The following is a 19216-nucleotide window of genomic DNA, read 5'->3' as shown; positions in this document are numbered from 1 at the left end:
ACCCATACTAATCAAGAACCTATTAATCTCTGCTTTAAAAATACACAATTACTCACCTTTGACTGCTGTTCGTGGCAATAAATTTCAGATTCACCACCCACTGGCTAAAGAAATCCCTCCTGATCTCCATTGTACTCCGAGGCTGTGCCCTCTTGCCCTACACTCTTCCACTACTTGAAACATCCTCTCCACATTCACTTTATCTCCGCCTTTCATTATTTCCTCAGATACTGCAGCCAGAAAAACGCTTCAACCGCAACCCTCGGTCTGCTATGGGTTCTGATCCCATATGATTAAATCACTGCAAATCCTACGCATCTTAATCTTCTGGATCAGCCTATCAAATGACTTTTTAAAATGCATGTAAACAATATCCAACGCTCTACCCTCATCGATCACCTTCATCCTCTCCTCAAAAAACTTGATCATTAGTAAGTCATGACTTGCCAAGCACAAAGCCATGCTAACTGTCCCTAAATAGTTCATTCTCCCAAATGGGAGTAAATTCTATTCTGAAGAATCCTCTCCAATAGCTTCCCTACCATTGAGTGAGGCTCACCAGCCTATAAATCCCTTCATTATGTCTACTTCCCTTAAGCAAAGAAACAAGAGTGGCTACTTTCCAGTCCTTACGGACATTGGCTGTGACTGGAGAAGATGCAAAGATCTTTGTCAAGACCCCTGCAATCTCCTCATTTAATAATCTGGGCTAGATCCAGGATCAGGATCTGGGGATGGACCCACTTTAACGCTCTTCAGGAGTCCCAACACAATTTTGTTCTTGATCACAAATTGTCCTTGCATATTTCCACATTGATCATACTGTCCTCCAGGTCCTTTTCTTTGGTGAATACATCCTCCAACTCCAAGCATAAATTCCCTCTTTTAGCCTTGAATTGACCTACCTTCTCCCTAGTTACCCTCTTGTTTTTAAGATATGTTTATCAAGAATTACAGTGGGGCCATGTTCAGCAGGGCAAGTGGGCTGAGGAATGGTTAATGGAGTTTAATGCAGGTAAGTGCGAGCTGTCGCATCTTAGGAAATCAAACCAGTGCATGATCTTTATTGTGAATAGCAGGGCCCTGAGGAATGGTGTAGAGCTGAGGGATCTAGAGTGCAGGCACATAGTACACTGAAAGTGGCATCCCAGGTAGATAGGGTGGTCAAGGCGGCCTTCGGTACATAGACCTTCGTCAGTCAAGGTATTGAGTAGACAAGTTGGGAAGTTATATTACAGTTGTCCAAGACATTGGTAAGGCCATATTTGGAATATTGTTCAGTTTTGATCACCCTGCTAGGAAAGATGTCGCTAAACTGGAAAGAGGGCAGAGAAGATTTACGAGGATGTTGTCAAAATTTGAAGGCAGAGCTATAAAGAGAGGTTGGGCAGGCTACGATTTTATTCTGGAAATGCAGGAGACTGCAGAGTGATCTTATAGAGCTGTATAAAATCATAATAGAAATAGATAGGGTGAATGCACAGTTACCCAGGGTAGGGGAATCAAAAACTAGAAGACATAGGTTTAAGGTGATGGAAACAAATTAATAGGAACCCCGAGGGGTAACATTTTCCACACAGAGGATGGTGCGTTGTCAGAGGACGTAGTTGAAGCAGGTACAATAACAGTTAAAAGACATTTGGACAGGTACATGAATAGAAAAGGTTTACATAGAAACATAGAAAATAGGTGCAGGAGTAGGCCATTCGGCCCTTCGAGCCTGCACCGCCATTCAATATGATCATGGCTGATCATCCAACTCAGTATCCTAGTTTAGAGTGATATAGACAAATGGGCAAATAGGCCTAGCGTAGATGGGGCAATTTGATCAGCACGGGCAAGGTGGGCCAAAGGGCCTATTTCTAAGCAGTATATAAAAAAGCTTTCCGATCTTCTTTCATCCAACTTGCCAAAGACATTTAATTTGTAATCGTCTGCTTGGAATGAGCTGCCAGCAGAAATGGTTAATTGCCATTAACCATGATCATATTGAATGGTGGTGCTGGCTCAAAGGGCCGAATGGCCTACTCCTGCACCTATGTTTCTATTCAAATAACAGTTGGATACTGTGGTCCATGGATAGGAAAGGTTGTGGGATATGGATCAAACTTGGGCAAATGGGACTAGTTTAGATGGACATCTTGGACGACTTGATCTATTTGGGCTAAAGGGCATGTTTCTGTGCTGAATGATTCTATGACGAATTATCTAATACAGAACCAAAAGGCTGTTCTATTCAGTTCTATATTTCACAATTCTACAAATCCCTTTTAGACCGTACAGCAATTTTTGGGCCCTTTGTATATCGTGAACCTTAAATCTTTGGCTTTTGGATAACCTGAACTATGAATTAATCACAGGCTGGATTACTGTCTATTAATGAGTAAAACACCAGGGACATCTCAAATACCAATTGTGTTTAACTTGGAGATGGTGGCAAAAGAACCTTTTGTGTGAAAGAATTGTGGCAATGAACACCAAAGATTTACCACCCTCTGAATAAAGAAATTCCTCCTCATCTACTTTCTAAAGCTACATCCTTTTATTCTGAGGCTGTGCCATCTGGTCTTAGACTCCCCCACCAGTGGAAACATCTTTTCCACATCCACTCTATCCAGGCCTTTCACTATTAGATGTTTCATGAGATCCTCCTCATCCTTCTAAATTTCAGTGAGCACAGACGCAGTGCTGTCAAACACCCATTATACGTTAAACCAATCACCCCCAGGATCATTCTTGTAAACCTCCTCCGGACCCTCTCCAATGCCAGCACATCCCTCCTCAAATATAGGGCCCAAAACTGGTCACAATACTTCAAATGCAGGACTGACCAGTGTCTTATAAAGCCTCAGCATTACATCCCTGATTTTATATTCTAGTCCTCTTGAAATGAATGCATTTGCCTTCCTTACTAACAATTCAACGTGCAAATTAACCTTTTGGGAATCCTGCACCAGTGCTGCCAAGCCCTTTTGCACCTCCTTTTTTTGATCCTCTCCCCATTTAGAAAACAGTCTACGCTTTTATCCCACCTACCAAAGTGCATGACCGCATACTGTGCTGGGTCTTTTTATGGCCATTACTTACATTGGTTGCTGACCAGTTATTCAGCAACCTGCGTCAGTGTCCGCTGGGTTGTCAGTAAATGGAAAAAGAGGTTATTCTACATCCTCAATCTGAACAAAGTGCTTTGGAGGTTTTATTTGGTTGAGAGGAACTTTCTAAGAGCTACTTGTCTCCATGACAAGAGTTTTCCTCATCCCTCCCCACTTACTGCAGAATTTGTTGGAGATCAAAGAATGTTCTTGCGTGGCTGTCTTAAGAAGTAATTTTCATGTGACATTTTCCAGACACGAATCGTCTTTCTATTCTATCTGAGTGCTTCACAGTCTATCTGACGCCAGTTTTTATCAACTGGTCAGGTGTGAAAATGCTCATGCTTTCTTACCATTTGTCAGGATTTTTAAGCTTATAGTACAGGCCAAAGTGTCTCAGATGAGATACTCCAAGACCAGTGGAGATGATGGGGTGGCAGAGTGCGAGATAGGGAGTCGCTGCTACAGGAGCTTCCTTTCACTCAGAATATTGTTCCATAAGGAAAGTCATAAAGATTCCAAATCTCAAACATCTCCAACACCACATGTGTAGAGATAAGATGCATCTTAGGTAGCAGAGACTTTGTACAGTCAACACCGAACACAAACAGTGAGACAAGAACCATGCAATCTTTTCAGCGATGTCGGCTGCAGGAGGAAGTTTGCCCGACATGCCTGCAGAAATCTATTTCAAATATCATTCTAACTTAATTCATTTTAGTTTAATTAAAAAATAAAAACATTGCAAATGCTTAAAATCTGAAATGAGAATAAACTGCTGGAAACATTCAGCATGGAGGCAGCAGAGAGAAACCATTAGCATTTCATGTCAATGATAGTTTCTTTAGAACTAGGGAAATGATTTAAGCTGCAAAGAGAGAGGGTTGGAGACAACAAGGGAATGTATGTGATAGTGTGGTGACAGAGTGGCACAGGATTGCTGCCCGACTGCGCCAGAGATCTGGGTTCGATTCTGACACCGGATGCTGACAGCACAGAATTTGCACGTTCTCCCTGTGACCGTGTGAGTTTCCTCCAGGTGCTCCATTTCCTCTCACACTCCAAACATGTGCATTTGTGTAGGTTAATTGGCTTCTGTAAATTGTCCCGAGTTTGTAGGATAGAACCAGTGTATGGGTGATCGGCATGGACTTGGCGGGGTGAAGGGCCTGTTTCCATGTTGTACCTAAACTAAACTCAGCTAAGAGAAAGTAAACAACAAAAGTGCTGGGATGCCGTCTCAGAGAGCGTGAGGCTTGTTAATCACAGCTGGTCCCACATCTGATCACCAACTTCAAACATGTCCCAGGTGCTGCCTACATTGTTGAGTATTTCCAGTATTAACTGCTTCTATTGGCAGTTTAATGGTCATCCAAAAGAGAAAGTGCCTTCACAAGATTAGATAAAGTGGGGCTGGAATCGCTTTTAGCTGACTCTCAGAGAATGGCCAGTTTGCTGCATAGGTGGTTGTCACGCTAAGCAGTGAAACCCTGTGTAAATAAAGTCAAACAATTCTGTGGAAAACAATTTACTCCAGTGGTAACTTCACTGATACATTATTAAAAACACGCTTACCCAAGGAACATATGGGATACTAACATCCCTTTGGGCAAAAAACATCATCTGAAAGAGAAACAAGGATTGTAAATAATGTTTTGAATTCTTGATACATATCTTTATATCCAGAAAAAGCAATGGAAAAGTTCTGTGTATTTTAAGGTGACCAGGAAGAGAGCGAAATGGTGTAAGTCCTTCTCCATACATCTAACTTCCTGTTTTCATGAATCCATGAAAAGGCTGCTTGGTTACAGATAGATTCCAGGTGGAAAGGTGCAGGCACCTTGCCGAAAGGGGTCATGCTGCAGACAGGCACGCCTGCTTCACACTCTGTGCCCAGGTGTTGAGGAGTGCAGTGACAGAGTGCTTATCTGGCAGCTGCAGAAGCTTGGACGTCATTGCACGGTGAACCAACTGCAGGAATGGGTTGGCCTCTGCAAGGGAATGGAAAGCGAGCGTTAGTTGGGTCATAGTGCAGGCTGCGAGAGGTTTGCAGTGATACAAATCACACACCCACACACTCCAATATTAAACCTTCATTAGCTCCAGCAAGCAATGCTACTTTAAAAGCTTGGTTGTCTTAATTTTTCACCTGTAAATCCCACTGCAGCCAAGTGGAAGAAAATAGCTGAAGAGCTGGCAGTACTCATTTTTTCCTCCCATCAGATACTGCTATGTGTACAACTTTTTAAATTCAGGTCTTCCTTTAACTTGGGCCAAATTCCTCCTTAATTCACTGATGGTAGTCTTTTTCCAAGTATTTCTTTAATGCTCAATAATATATTTTCCTTTAGTTCCACACCCAATGTTATTATCACTGTTCCCCAATTGCCTCTCACTGGAAGTAAACCATTGCCCCCTCTTCATTCCCCTGGTCCAGTGCTCCTTCCTTATATGCCCTTTCTTTGTACAATTTACATGAATTCCTCCCTATCCCATCCCAATATTTGGTTATCATCCCAGTTGGGTTGTCAATATTTTATTTAAAACATAAAGGCGGGTGGGACGATCTCCCCTCAGTGGTTCCTGAGGATGTGAGGCAGGTTTGTTTATTTTGTCAGCCAGAAGGGCTGGTCACGCACTGCAAAATTCTGGCCACTAGGGTGCATCCGGTATAGCTGCTATGGGAGGTTATGTCTTTGCGGCACTCGGGACTTAATGCTGCTGGTAAAACATGCTAACAGATGTTCCTACCCCGCTAAACAAGTCAAATCTGGTTTCTGTAACTGGACCAGCAGTATGGCTGCAGGAGCACAAATAACAACAAACAGCTGTAGATATGCAAGAAAGATTTAATCAGCCTGCTGCTTCCAAATGGAAGCAGTAGGCTGTGATACCTGTAGTGTACACAGAGATAAAGGAGACAAAGGCATGTTCCAAAAGCAAGTCACGTCTGCAGGATTGTGGGGAGAGGTGACAGCTTTGTGATCAGCCATGAGGAAATGTAGCTACTGATAGCATGCCTATGCCTCACATGCTGCATGTGATGGGGGTGGGAGGATCCCCTTTGGAGGGATGGGAATCTGACTGGTTAAATCAAAGGGATATTTTATTATGAATGGACAGCAGTCTGAGAAATTGGTCCCTCTTGGATAAGGAAAAGAATAAAAGTCAGAGTCATATAGCACAGAAGCAGGCTCTTCGACCCAACTTGTCCATGCCGACCAAGACGCCTCTTCTAAGCTAGTCCCGTTTGCCTGTATTTGACCCATATCCCTCCAAACCTTTCATATCCATGCACTTGTCCAGGTAGCTTTTAAATGCTGTTATACTATCTGCCTCAACTACCTTTTCTGGCAGCCCATTCCATATACCCACCGCGCTCCGAAACCTAAAAAAGGTTGCCCCTCAGGTTTGTATTTTGCCCCTCTCACAAACATATGTCCTCTTGTTTTTGATTCCCCTACCCTGGGTAAAAGTCACTGTGCATTCAACTTATCTATTGCCTTCATGGTTTTATATGCAAGATAACCTCTCAGCCTCCTGCATTCAACCCCTCAAGTACTGGCAACATTCTGGTAAATCTTTTCTGCACTCTTTTCAGCTTAATGTAATAGTTAAATGTTAGTAGATTAGTCAAGAAAATATTTGTCTGTGATATGTAGCCTTAGAATGGGATGATACAGGTCACCTATAATTAAGTTTAGGATATAACTAGGATTTATATCACTGTAGGGATTGTGATTTTTAAGTCACCTGGACTCTGCATGTGGGTGGCCTCCTTGGATATCTTGAATAAAATGGTGAATGAAGGAATTTGTTTTTTACCAATGTCTGTGGGGTGTGGAGAGGTAGTCTCATAACAGATGTACTGTTCTTGATTTAATCAGCATTGGTATGGTAATTTTTGCAGGCTGTGGTTTCCCCTGTGGACGCTAGATGGAGCTACCGATTTATTGTTTATGTATGAGCTCCTTCTGAGGCAAGTCTTTTGGCAAACTTCCTCCCATCTCCACTCCTGCAGGAGTAAATGTCAGACTTCAAGAACAGATTAAGCTATGCCACAGGCTTCGCTCACTAACTATGGCTGGCATTTAACCAAGGCTGAGTCCATGCTGCCTTTCCTGGCCTAGGACTCAACCATTGTTGGTTAAAAATTTCACACTGGAAATAAGGGAACCCCATTGATTCTGCTCGGGACAGATATTTTCCCATAAAAATAACTGTGTCCCACATTTTGGGTTTGTTTGGCACAATTTGGCAATCTGATATTCCCCCTAAAAATAGTTGAAGTCTCTTGTATCTTTTTGTATAATGTGTGCAAGTTTGGTCTTCTACCAACCTATATTGTGGGTATACAGTCTAAAAACGTTTCCACCGCACCTTAATTCAACTTTCCGACAATTGACATTTGTTCAGCTCCTTTTTCTTGCGTATGGCGTGCACAGCCTAAAGTTGTAGGACAACTTGTATTTCTTCAGCCAAATACATTGACACACATCATACAAATTAGTGTAATTGATTTCTATTTCGGAATATTTGAAGTTATTCACTGATCAGCAATGATCTCACTGAATGGCAGAGCCTTGAGGGCTAAATGCTTGCCTCTGATATAGAGTATAGGAGTAAGCTGGCAAATAATGAAACAGGAAGCAAGAACTTCTATAGAAATATAAAACAGATGAGACATTTAGTTCCTTACAGGATGAAAGTGGGCAATTAATGGGAAGTAGAGCGATAGCCAAAATTATAAAGGGAACTGTGTGTCCCTATGCATGAAGTACGAAAAGTCAGCATGTGGGTACAGCAAGCCATTAGCCAACATTCCAAGCCTTAGGAACGCTAATAGAACGTTGGCCTTCTTTGTAAGGAGGATGGAGTTTTGATGCAACTATGCAAGGCCCTGGTGACCACATCTGGAATTCTGAGTAGAGTTTTGGTTTCTGTATCTAGGGAAGGACGTGCTTGCTTTCAAGGCAGGGCAGAGAAGGTTCACCAGGATGACTGCTGAAATGAAGAGTTCTGCAAATAAAGAATTATTGAGCAAGTTAAGCCAAGACTCATTAGTTCAGAAGAATGAGAGGTGATCTTAATGAATCACAAGATTCTGAGGGCCATAGTGAACACTGAGGAAATATTTCCCCTGGTGGGGGTATGTAGAACAAGGGAACTGTTTCACAATGAGGAGTCGCCCATTTAAGGCAGAGATGAAGAGGAATTTCTCTCTTTGAAGTTCTCTACCCCTGAAAAGGGAGGAATAATTCAAGGCAGTGACAGACATTTGAACTACAAGGGATATGCGGATGGAGCAGGAAAATGGCAATGAGGCTAAGACTGGGCCAGTCATGATCAGATTGAATGGCAGAGCAGGCTTAAGGCAGTGATCTGCCAATCCGCAGACCCTTTTTCCTATTTGTTCCTTGAGTATGTCGGCTACAAATTAGCATGTGTGTAAAATAATGGCACTACAACCACACTTCAGGAGACACATAATTGTACATCCATAAAGGATTGTTTATGCCTCCATGTTGGTAATCAGCAGTCTCCCCAGACAACTCCATTCTGCGACAGAGTATGAAAAGAAACAACCTAACCCTTCATTTGTAAACTTACCATACTGCTGAGAGTCATCCGTCCACTGTGGGCTCTGGTCTGGGTAGTCAGCTGGAACACTGAGTTGCAGTGGGGGGACACTGGGGAGACTCTTATCATCTGACAAAACAGATCAAATCAATATTAGTTCAAGTCTTGGGAAACAGGCCCTCCAGCTCACCTTGTCCATGACGATCACGTTGGCATAGTGAGCTAGTCCCATTTGCCTGCATTTGGTCCATATCCTGTCAAACCTTTCTTCTCCACAATCAACAGATATTCACGTCTCCAACCAGCCAGTCCTGGAGGAGTCATGTGGTAACCTTGTCTGTCACACCCTATCCTCATCAACACTACATTTAGGTGACTAGCACAAACCTCAGGTTAGACATCATGAAAGCATTGTCAGTGGTATTGAAGCCAAGTTCACTCACCCAACTTGCATATGAGGTGGACTGTTCCATTGTTACTGCAATGGGAAGGGTCCAAGTTCACCAGGAATTTAGGATTGAGCCGTGCGACCTCCCCCTGTAAGACATTGGGAATGGTTTGTCTCTCATCATCTTCGTGTCTGCGCTTCCGTGGGGAGATCAGAGGCGCCCTGTGTGGAAGATATCACCAGTCTTTAACTGAGCAAGATGTCTAACATTTTCCATGTTTTGATGTAGAGGAACACATATCCGGAATGCACTTTTTTTTGCAAGATAAATCCACACACAATGTTAGCCATGTTATCTTGGTCCCTGACACGATTACTACACAACACATAACCGTGTAATATATTACATGCACAGTTACTACACGGACCACAGCCGTGTAACACGTGACATGCTATGTCCTGCATCTGCCCAAATGTAATTTGAGACCCACCCTATCGTTTACCTTTGCTTTACAGACACCTCTACTTTCCATCAACTGGGAATAATGAACATTATTTAGTGTTATTCCCCAACTGGCACCAAGTGGGAGTGGCTGCGCTGCCTTGCAGCTGCGGCTCGCCTGCAGTCCGTTTGTCTTTTCTGTTTTTTGTTTTCTTTTGTCCTGTTTTTGCGGTTTATTTCGGTTTGTTTGGCTGTGTGTGTGTGGGGGGGTGGGTGTGGTGTGTTTTTTGGCTCTTCCTTCGGGGGGATGCGACTTTTCCTGTCGTATCCCCGTCTCCGTGTCCGTCTGCGCTGAGGCCTATCGTGGAGCTGGCGGCCTCCAACTGCGACCGACCTCGAGGCTGTGGAGGCTGTGGAGCAGAGCCAGGACTTACCAACGCGAGCCTGGCCGACTTCGGGGCTGTGGTTGCGGTGCGGCACGGCTTCCGACCCGACTTTGGAGCCTCGGAGGCTCGGCCGCGGGCCAGTGGGCCAGTGGACGACATCATCGGGAGCTCGAGTTCTGTTTTCCGGAGCTCCCGCAACTACAGCTGCGTCCGCTGGACTGGAGGACGGCAGCTTCGGCAGCTTCGACCGCCCCGGGCCGCGGAGTTTGAACCGGCCCGTTTGCGGAGCTCGGATTCGGCCTGCGGGACTTACCTACCATCACCCGGCGGGGTCATAACATCGGAGGCTTGGATTGCCTCAGCGCAGAGGGAGAGCAAGGAGGGAAGAGACAATGACTTTGGGACTTTAAACTGTGTTGAGTATTTGTTATTTATTCTATGTTATGACTGCAGGCTAAACAATATTGTTTGTTTTGTTTTTGTTTTTGTCTTTTGTTTTTTTACCTTGTTTGGGATGTGTTTATTTTTGTGTGGGACTAAAGATGGAAATTAGCCACTGGCTACAATCTTGCATATTACATGCAAATGTTTTATTAATATGCACTGTCCCTAATAAAATCAAAATCAAAAAAATAAATCAAAATCAAGTACTGAGCAGTAAGAATTGTCGCACCTTCCACACAATATGCTACAAGGATGGTGCCAGGACTTGAGGGCCAGAGCTACAGGGGGAGGTTGGGCAGGCTAGGACTGTTCCTTGGAGCCCAGTAGGCTGTGGTGGTGCTATTCTAATAGAGGTGCATAAAATCATGAGGGGAATAGATATGGTGAATGCACAGAGACTTTTACCCAGGGTAGGGAGATCAAAAAGCAGAACCAACAACCTGGTGAAATGTTTTAAGAAGCAGGAAGGGAAAGGCAAAGACTCTGAGGGAGAAGGAGACCTACTACCTCTCCCTTCTGCAATCACTTCCAACCTCAGAACCTTCTAACGTTCCTCCCATTCCAGCCTTTTGCACATTCACAATTTTAATCATTCCAGCTTTATGGGTGTGCCTTCAGCTGGCCAAGTTCTCATATCTGGAAATCCTTTCCTAAACTCCTCACTCTCTTCTTTTAGGAACTGCATAAAACCTACATGCATAAAGACAATTGAAAAGTTGTGCAAGCTATTCACAAAGGCAAGTATCTTGCTAGATTCAATCTTTGTATTAATATGAAACTCACTGGAATGGCGAGGTAAGGTGTTGCTGAGATACTACATACGTGATCGGTGGTCCGTGGATGGCAGTCATAGCAGGTCCGAAGGTTCGCTGTAAGGAATGGTTGAAGACCGGGGAGCGTATGTTAGCCAGGACTGCATCCAGGAGGGGCTGGCACAGGTACTGCTGCTTGGTGATCGACATTGGTGGAGGTGGAGGTGTAGGCTGGGGTGGAAAATACATTTTATTAACCATCACATTTTTCTCCTCATGCACAGAAATGCCAATACAAATGAGGAAACAAATAAGGGATGGTACGATCTGAGGAAGATGAAATTTCCGTTTTAACAGAAATATCACACCTTGGTATGAAACTAGGTCATTATGTTAAGGTGGCCATCAATAAAGCACCTTTGCCTCACTTGACCCTAAACTACCTCAGACCATTCCATCATCCTATCAACCCTTTGATCACCTTAAGATAATTTATTTGAAACTTCAGAAATGGGAATAATTCTCTCTTTGCAGAATGAACGTAAAGGTCTACAGATAAAAAATGGCTGCAGAATGGTCTTAAAAACAGTGTTTTCGTAAACAAGTGTGAAATTGCCAATTTGACCTGTGCTAATATGGTGCAGCAAAGCTATTTTTATTTATTTGGCTCAATATACAGCAGTTTGTGTAATCTTGATGTGTTCAATATTTAACATATTTAACAGTTTTTGTAGTACATCACACGTTGGTAAAAGGGGAAGTACAACGGGATCTGGGGGTCCTTGTTCATCAGTCTATGAAAGTAAGCATGCGCGTACAGCAGGCAGTGAAAAAAACGAATGGCATGTTGGCCTTTATAACAAGAGGAGTCGTGTATAGGAGCAAATAGGTCCTTCTGCAGTTGTATAGGGCCCTAATGAGACCATATCTGGAGTATTGTGTGCAGTTTTGGTCCCCTAATTTGATGAAGGACATTCTTGCTATTGAGGGAGTGCAGCGTAGGTTTACAAGATTAATTCGCAGGATGGTGGGACTGTCATATGATGAGAGAATGGAGCGGCTGGGCTTGTACACTCTGGAGTTTAGAAGTATGAGAGGGGATCTTATTGAAACATATAAGATTCTTAAGGGTTTGGACATGCTAGAGGCAGGAAACATGTTCCCGATGTTGGGGGAGTCCAGAACCAGGGGCCACAGTTTAAGAATAAAGAGTAAGCCATTTAGAAACGGAGACGAGGAAACACTTTTTCTCAAAGAGAGTTGTGAGTCTGTGGAATTCTCTGCCTCAGATGGAGGCTGGTTCTCTGGATACTTTCAAGAGAGAGCTAGATTGGGTTCTTAAAGATAGCAGAGTCAGGGGATATGGGGAGAAGGCAGGAACAGGGTACTGATTGAGGATGATCAGCCATGATCACATTGAATGGCTGTGCTGGCTCAAAGGACCAAATGGCCTACTCCTGCACCTATTGTCTATTGTCTAAATTAATGCGCTATTCAGATAAGATCCTGGCATTGGAAGTTGTGTGTCAATGTTGAAAATAAGGGATTCTTTGGGTACCAAGGCTCCTCCAAGCAGACTACAGCACATGCCTCTCAGTCAGTGAAATGGAAACTGAGAAAACACCAGCATACTCGGGAGAAAGAATATCTGGACAGTTGTCTCAAGAGCTCAGCCGCACTAATCAAGAACTGCTGGATTAGAATGCAGTGTTACCAACAGGATATCTCATGTGAAGAAACAAAGTGGCTGTTGAGAGTGGGGAGGAAGATAGGAAACGGCATGGGATGGATTTGCCCTCTGTACCAGGGTCGATAGACCCGAGTGGTGTCGTCTCTATAACCACAAATATACAGATTGTTATAAAACATGAATTTATTGACATCCTGTTTAGACAGTACCAGCTCAGATGAATATTAAAGGGAACTTCAATACCTATGGCAGAAACATTAGCTTAACATAGACATGGCTGGAGGAGTGAATGGGAGAAAGGATTTTCTAGAAACTCTAACTGGCTATGATAAGGGGCGAAGAGTAATCCAGTATAATTGATAAGAGACAACTTTAATGGGCCAAGAATGGTGACATGGTGATTGCCGGGCTTTAAGTCAAAAATTTCCACTCCAGGGGAACGATAGAGCAATCAAAACTAAACCTCCCTCCAGACATAACAAGTAATCAAAACTATAAAGGTGGGGGATGTGTAATGGACAGAAATGAGGAAGCAGGATGAAAGCTCATAAGGGAGGTGAAACATAAAATGGGCAAAGAGAGTTTATGAGAGAAGAGCAGCAGCGAGCTCTGCTGACGTGATTAATAAACTTGATAAGCCACAATCAGCTCTGTGGCCATAGAAACACATGGCCATTTCCTTCACTAATAGATCCCCTGTAATACTGTGACATCATCTACCTTCCTCATTTCCCTCGTGTGCAGCTGAAATGGCCATGGAGCCATGGACAAGACTCTGAACGTATGCCCCAGACTTCAGGATTGATAGCAGAAATACGGGGTGGAAGATTGCAACCTTCACCCAGTTTCAACGAATGCAATCAACCCGGCGTGCACAATCAAATAAGATCAAATAGAACAAGTTGTCCTACAACTTTAGGCTGTGCACGCCATACGCAAGAAGAAGAACCAGAAATACAAATAAGGAATAGGAGTCAGCCACTCAGCAAGTTATTCAATAAGATTATAGATGATTTTTTAACGTCCCCATCTTCCGCAGTAAACATTACTTGTCAAAGATTTATTTAAATATATTCAAAGATTCTGATTCCAACACATTTCTCCAAACCCTCACGATCCGAGAGACAAAAAAAATCACTTCATAGATTCATGGAGATATTACAGCACGGAAACAAGCACTGCGGCCCAACTCATCTATGCCAAACAAAATGCCCGTCTACACTAATTCCATTTGTCAGTATTATGCCCCTATCCCTCTAAATCTTTCCAATCGGAAAAGGCAGGCATAGCTGGGGCCTGTGTGAGTGCCCATTCAGTATGTCAAGGTAACTGAACAGGAGCAGCAGTCCCGGGATGGCAGGACTGACATATGATGAAAGAATGGGTAGACTGGGCTTGTATTCACTGGAATTTAGAAGGATGAGAGGAGATCTTATAGAAACATATAAAATTCTTAAAGGATTGGACAGGCTGGATGCAGAAAAAATGTTCCCGACGTTGGGGGAGTCCAGAACCAGGGGTCACAGTTTAAGAATAAGGTGTAAGCCATTTAGGACTGAGATGAGGAAAAACTTTTTCACCCAGAGAGTTGTGAATCTGGAATTCTCTACCTCAGAAGGCAGTGGAGGCCAAGTCACTGGATGTTTTCAAGAGATTTAGATTTAGCTCTTGTGGACTAAATGAATCAAGGGATATGGGGAAAAAGCAGGAACGGATTACTGATTTTAGATCAGCCATAATCATATTGAATGGTGGTGATGGTTCAAGGGCTCCTGCACCTATTTTCTATGTTTCTAATACCCAACACCTGAAATTAAATCAAAACTCACCACTGCCATGTCATTCTTCAATTTTTCCAACGCAATTTCACACTTTTGAAGAGTTGCCAAAGAACACCTTTTAAAATAAAGCAGATTTTGAAAGCTCCTTGGAGGTTGCATACATCAGAAGAATCAGACCTTTAGAGTCAGTCATCAGAATGGAAACAGGCCCTTCAGCCCATTGAGTTTTTATTGATATTCAAGGATCCATTATAAAACATATCTTTAATTTACATCAAACCTGTTGATAGTGTGTGAGTTACAAAAAAAAACTTCTTGTTATTACCCCTTCTCCCCTAAAAAACCCCCAAGTTAATTAACCAGATAAGGCTTTTCCATAACAAACTAATGCCGTCTTTGATGAATATGCACCTTTCTAATGAAATTTACACCCTCCCTCAGAATTGATTCTAATAATTTCCCCACCAATGTTGCATTAACTGCCTGTAATTAATTGAATTTTCCCATTACTATTTTATGGTATTATTTGAATAGTACCACTACCACAGTGGAAGAAGGCAGTTCTCACAGTTTTCTCCATTGATATTTAAGCAGCCTGGAAAATAGTTCACTTAGGCCTGGCAATTAATCCACATTAAACATGCTGAACCTCTTCCTCTATAGTAATAATGTTCATACACCAAATATTTCACACTCATCTCCATTAAACATATCATTTTCCTCACTTTTATGCAGGCAGCTGCAAAGTAAGAACCTTTTATATTAGATAGATCAAGGAAATGGCACTGAAGTACAGTTAAGGCCAGCATAAAACAGCCATGAACACATTGAATGGTGGGTTAGGCTTGAAGGACCTGGAGGCCTTCTGTTGCTTCTATTATAGAATCATAGTCATACAGCAGGGAACAGATCCTTCAGCTCAATTTGCCCATGCCGATCAAGAAGCATTAGGCCCATATCCCTCCAAACCTTTCCTATCCACGTACCTGCCCAAATGCCTTTTAAATGTTGTTATATTATTTACTTCAACCACCTCCTCTGACAGCTATCCATATAAGAAAACGTTTCCTTTCAGGTTCATAATTTATTTTTTAGTCCTCTGGTTCTTGATCCCCATTCTGGGTAAAAGATTCTGTGCATTCATCCTATCTATTCCCCTCATAAGATCACCCCTCAGCCTCCAAAACCCCAAGGAATAAAGTTTGAGCCTCCCCAGCCTCTTCGTATAGCTCAGTCCCTCAAGTCCTGGCCACATCCTTATAAATCTTCTCTGCATTCTTTCCATGTTAACAACATCCTTCCCGTAGCAAGGTGACCAAAACTAACTCTCCCTTTGTTTTTCTAATTTCCACTGTCATTTTGTTCCCACAATAGGAATCTTCCTTCAGCTCCAGATAACTCCGCTTGTAAATTCTAGTCAAGTGAAGTTTATTGTCATATGCATAACCACTGTACAGGTACAATGAAAATCTTGCTTGCAGCATCACAGGCACATAGACAGCACACAAAATGATAAATCATACTTAAATTACACAACTTCCTCAACAAGTGGAACAATTCCATAAGTATAATAGCATAACAATATCCAGTTTTACTTGGTGACAATTGCTTGCACACTCAGAGCAATTCCCAAGCAAAACCAAGAGGAGCTGCTGGCTTCAATCATCCACGCAGTGATCCCTATGGTATTCCATTCTGCTTTCTAGAATGGCAACAACATAGGTAGCCCTCCGGAATTTCTGACTGGGGATGGTGCAAGTACTAAAGGAATGCTGACTCCAAAATACCCAGATCCTTCAATAGCTACAATTTTTGATGACCGAGATATATTTTTGTTAGCAATAGGGAATTGAGAACCTATGGAGCAAAGTAGCAAGGTACACATCAGTCACAATGTAAATGAATGGTAGAACATACTTGATAGACATAACGGTCTATCTTTATCCACTGAGACCCAAGGACAGGAAAAAAAATCTATAGACACAAGCACATAATCTCTGCATATCAATGCAGTGGAGCTCATACCTTTTGTTAGGGTCCGTGAGGATGTCCAGAAGACTCTTCATTTTACTTAGATCTTTTTTTCTGTCTGTCATATAGGGAAGAATTAACCTGTTAGACCTTATATCTTTGTAATCACACAACAACGGCATGGTCATTATAACAAGTGTAGCATGAAGATGTTCAATAAAAGCATGGAGACTGATCAATGGAACAAGAGGGCTGTCCTACTATATAAGTCTGGCCTTCATTCACTGGGGTTTAGAGGAAAAAAGTAATCTCAGTGAGACATACAAGGGATTGACAGGGTAGATTTTGAAAGCCGTTTTCCCCCTCAGATTAGACGGCCCCAAGACTACCATCTTGAAGGACCAAAGTTGGTGGTGGACGGAAAAAACGAACAATGCCGGTGAACGGGCTTGCAGGCTTACCTCCCGCACCCTCGGAGGCATTCTTGGTCAGCTGTGGGAAGCGGCTTGGGTAACGATGTTCATTGGAGGCGAGGCACAACGCGTTCATGGGCTGAGGTTGAGGCGGAGTGGGCCGCTGGAGCTCTGAAACAGCCTGGAGCTACATTGGATCGGATACCGTGCCGATCCAAGTGACTGAATAAGCGGAACTGACACGGCCTGCAGAGGCACGGAGCGGCGGAGCTGCAGTAGAGGAATCATCTCATCGCCTGGCCAGGACGTTCCCTGCAACTCCAACCCAGTGTTGTCGCTAGGACAACAGGCCTTTATGGCCATTAAGACTCTAACGTTATTTTTAAATTTTGGACTTAGAAGGATTCAAGATAGCCTCTGAAACGTGCCGACTCTTGTGCATAGAATCAGAATACTGTTTTACACCCTTTTACTTAGTATGATTGTGCCTAATGTATAGAAGGGTTGTCACTGAACTGTATGATAAACCAAAATGCACTCTACTTAGATTCATGTGATAATAGAGTACCATTTAATATTAACTATTTCTCCCCCTACAGGTGTTACTTAACCCAATGCATATTTCTAGAATATTGTTTTTATTCTAGGATTAGGGGGTAAAGACACACATTAAGAGGACTTTTACAACTGAGATAAAGATAAATATCTTTACCTCGGGTGTTGTAAATCTTTATACCTCTCTGCTACAGAGGTTGATTGTTCATCACTAAGGCATGAGCAGGCTCTCGTTCATGACATGCTTGGACATGAGGGAATCAGCAAAGGTGGGGATGACAGGACGGTGGATGAGGAACAGGATCATTCACGACCTTGCTGAATGGTGGAATAAGGTGAAGGAGCTTCATAACGATAATCCGATAATCTCATGCTCATTCTTGAAATGTTCAAACTCTGTTCGCTGTTCCCAACTTGGGCAATAGTAAGTTATTATCTAGTCCACCATCTTGGGCCATCTCAATAAACCCGTCAGTTTTCCTAGTTACTTCCCATCAACGAACACTTCCATAAAACCCACAATCAAATTAATGCAGATGATGGAAATCTGAAACCGACAAGAGCTGCCCCACAGCTCCTGTGACTTGGGTTCTATCTGTGTGAAACTTGCTGCTTCTCTCTGTCATGCCTGAGTTTCTACTCAGCCTTCCCCTTTCCTCCCACATTCCAGCTGGTGGCTTGGTCGGCAACTGTAAATTATCCCTTGGTATGGGTTAAAGAATTGAAGAGGGAATTAATTTGAGAGAATAAATTTCAAGTCTACGGGAAAATGAGGGACGAATAGTACTGATGGGACTGCTCTATTGGGAGCTGGAATGGACTCAACGGGATGAATGATCTCCTATGTCATGAGAAATTAAGTAAAGATTCAGCATGTTATGCTTCCCACATGATACTGCACTGAGGTGAGGATACCTGTGTAAGCTGATCTCCAGTTTCAAGAGCAGAATTATTGAAGGTGGTTTGCCAACTGATGACCTAAAGATAGGGTACACAAGTCTGAAGAAGGGTTTCAGCCCGAAACGTTGCCTATTTCCTTCGCTCCATAGATGCTGCCTCACCCGCTGAGTTTCTCCAGCTTTTTTGTGCACCTTCGATTTTCCAGCATCTGCAGTTCCTTCTTAAACACCTAAAGATAGGGGCCCAATTCACTGAACTGGGGAAGAATGAAAGGTTCACCATCAGACTCACCTTCATTTTTGTCTATTTTATTGATCATCCGCCTCAAAGGGTCGATATACTTGGACAGCTGCTTCAGTTTGTCCAGGTACTGCTGTTCCTCAGTCTGTGTCCGACCAGCTGGGCTTGGAACTGAGCCTGGGTTCCCTGTAACACCAAAGGAAGTCACTCAGCTTAAAATGCACGCTCTTTGTAAACCATTAGAAGAAGCGGCATCAAAACACAGCAACATCTTTGCTGTAGAGGAATGTTTCTGATGCACATTAAATATACAAGTGGACTCTGAAAGCTTCACAATTGTTCATTCACCATTGAGAGCAAGTGTCCTGGTGTGGGAGAGTACTTTGGTACAGGGAGTAGTTCAGTGTTGGTATTTGAGCCAGCTGCCTCCTGTAATATATAGAATCTCAGACCTGAACTCAGCTCCAGTGTAGAATGAGTGTCAACTTCAGGAAGGCATCAACAAGTGTATACAACTTCAAAAGAGAGTAAAGATCACAGTATACATGGGACATCCCAGTTGAGCCTACTGCCTCTATA

The 19216-nt window shown here is 43.0% G+C and overlaps 1 protein-coding gene across 6 annotated transcripts in view; it reads right to left on the bottom strand.

Annotated features, from left to right (window-relative positions):
* Nucleotides 1-4607: 4607 nt before the first annotated feature.
* med15 (mediator complex subunit 15) overlaps nucleotides 4608-19216 on the bottom strand; it is a 73237-nt gene continuing 58628 nt past the window's right edge. For 5 of the 6 annotated variants that reach the window (XM_033043430.1, XM_033043427.1, XM_033043429.1 and 2 more), the window contains 7 exons: nucleotides 18689-18823; nucleotides 16584-16647; nucleotides 14607-14673; nucleotides 11158-11318; nucleotides 9119-9285; nucleotides 8706-8804; nucleotides 4608-5086 (listed from right to left, as the gene is read on the bottom strand). In XM_033043430.1, coding sequence (XP_032899321.1) covers nucleotides 4950-5086; nucleotides 8706-8804; nucleotides 9119-9285; nucleotides 11158-11318; nucleotides 14607-14673; nucleotides 16584-16647; nucleotides 18689-18823 — 830 coding nt within the window. In that variant the 3' untranslated portion in view covers nucleotides 4608-4949. The remainder of the gene's footprint in view (nucleotides 5087-8705; nucleotides 8805-9118; nucleotides 9286-11157; nucleotides 11319-14606; nucleotides 14674-16583; nucleotides 16648-18688; nucleotides 18824-19216) is intronic. The other variant, XM_033043428.1, reaches the window with a different exon arrangement.

The sequence above is a fragment of the Amblyraja radiata genome, chromosome 25 (genome assembly GCF_010909765.2).
Source record: "Amblyraja radiata isolate CabotCenter1 chromosome 25, sAmbRad1.1.pri, whole genome shotgun sequence".
NCBI classification, from domain to species: Eukaryota; Metazoa; Chordata; class Chondrichthyes; order Rajiformes; family Rajidae; genus Amblyraja; species Amblyraja radiata.
Note: the sequence above shows the minus strand (reverse complement) of the source record. Positions and strands in the feature narration are given on the sequence as shown.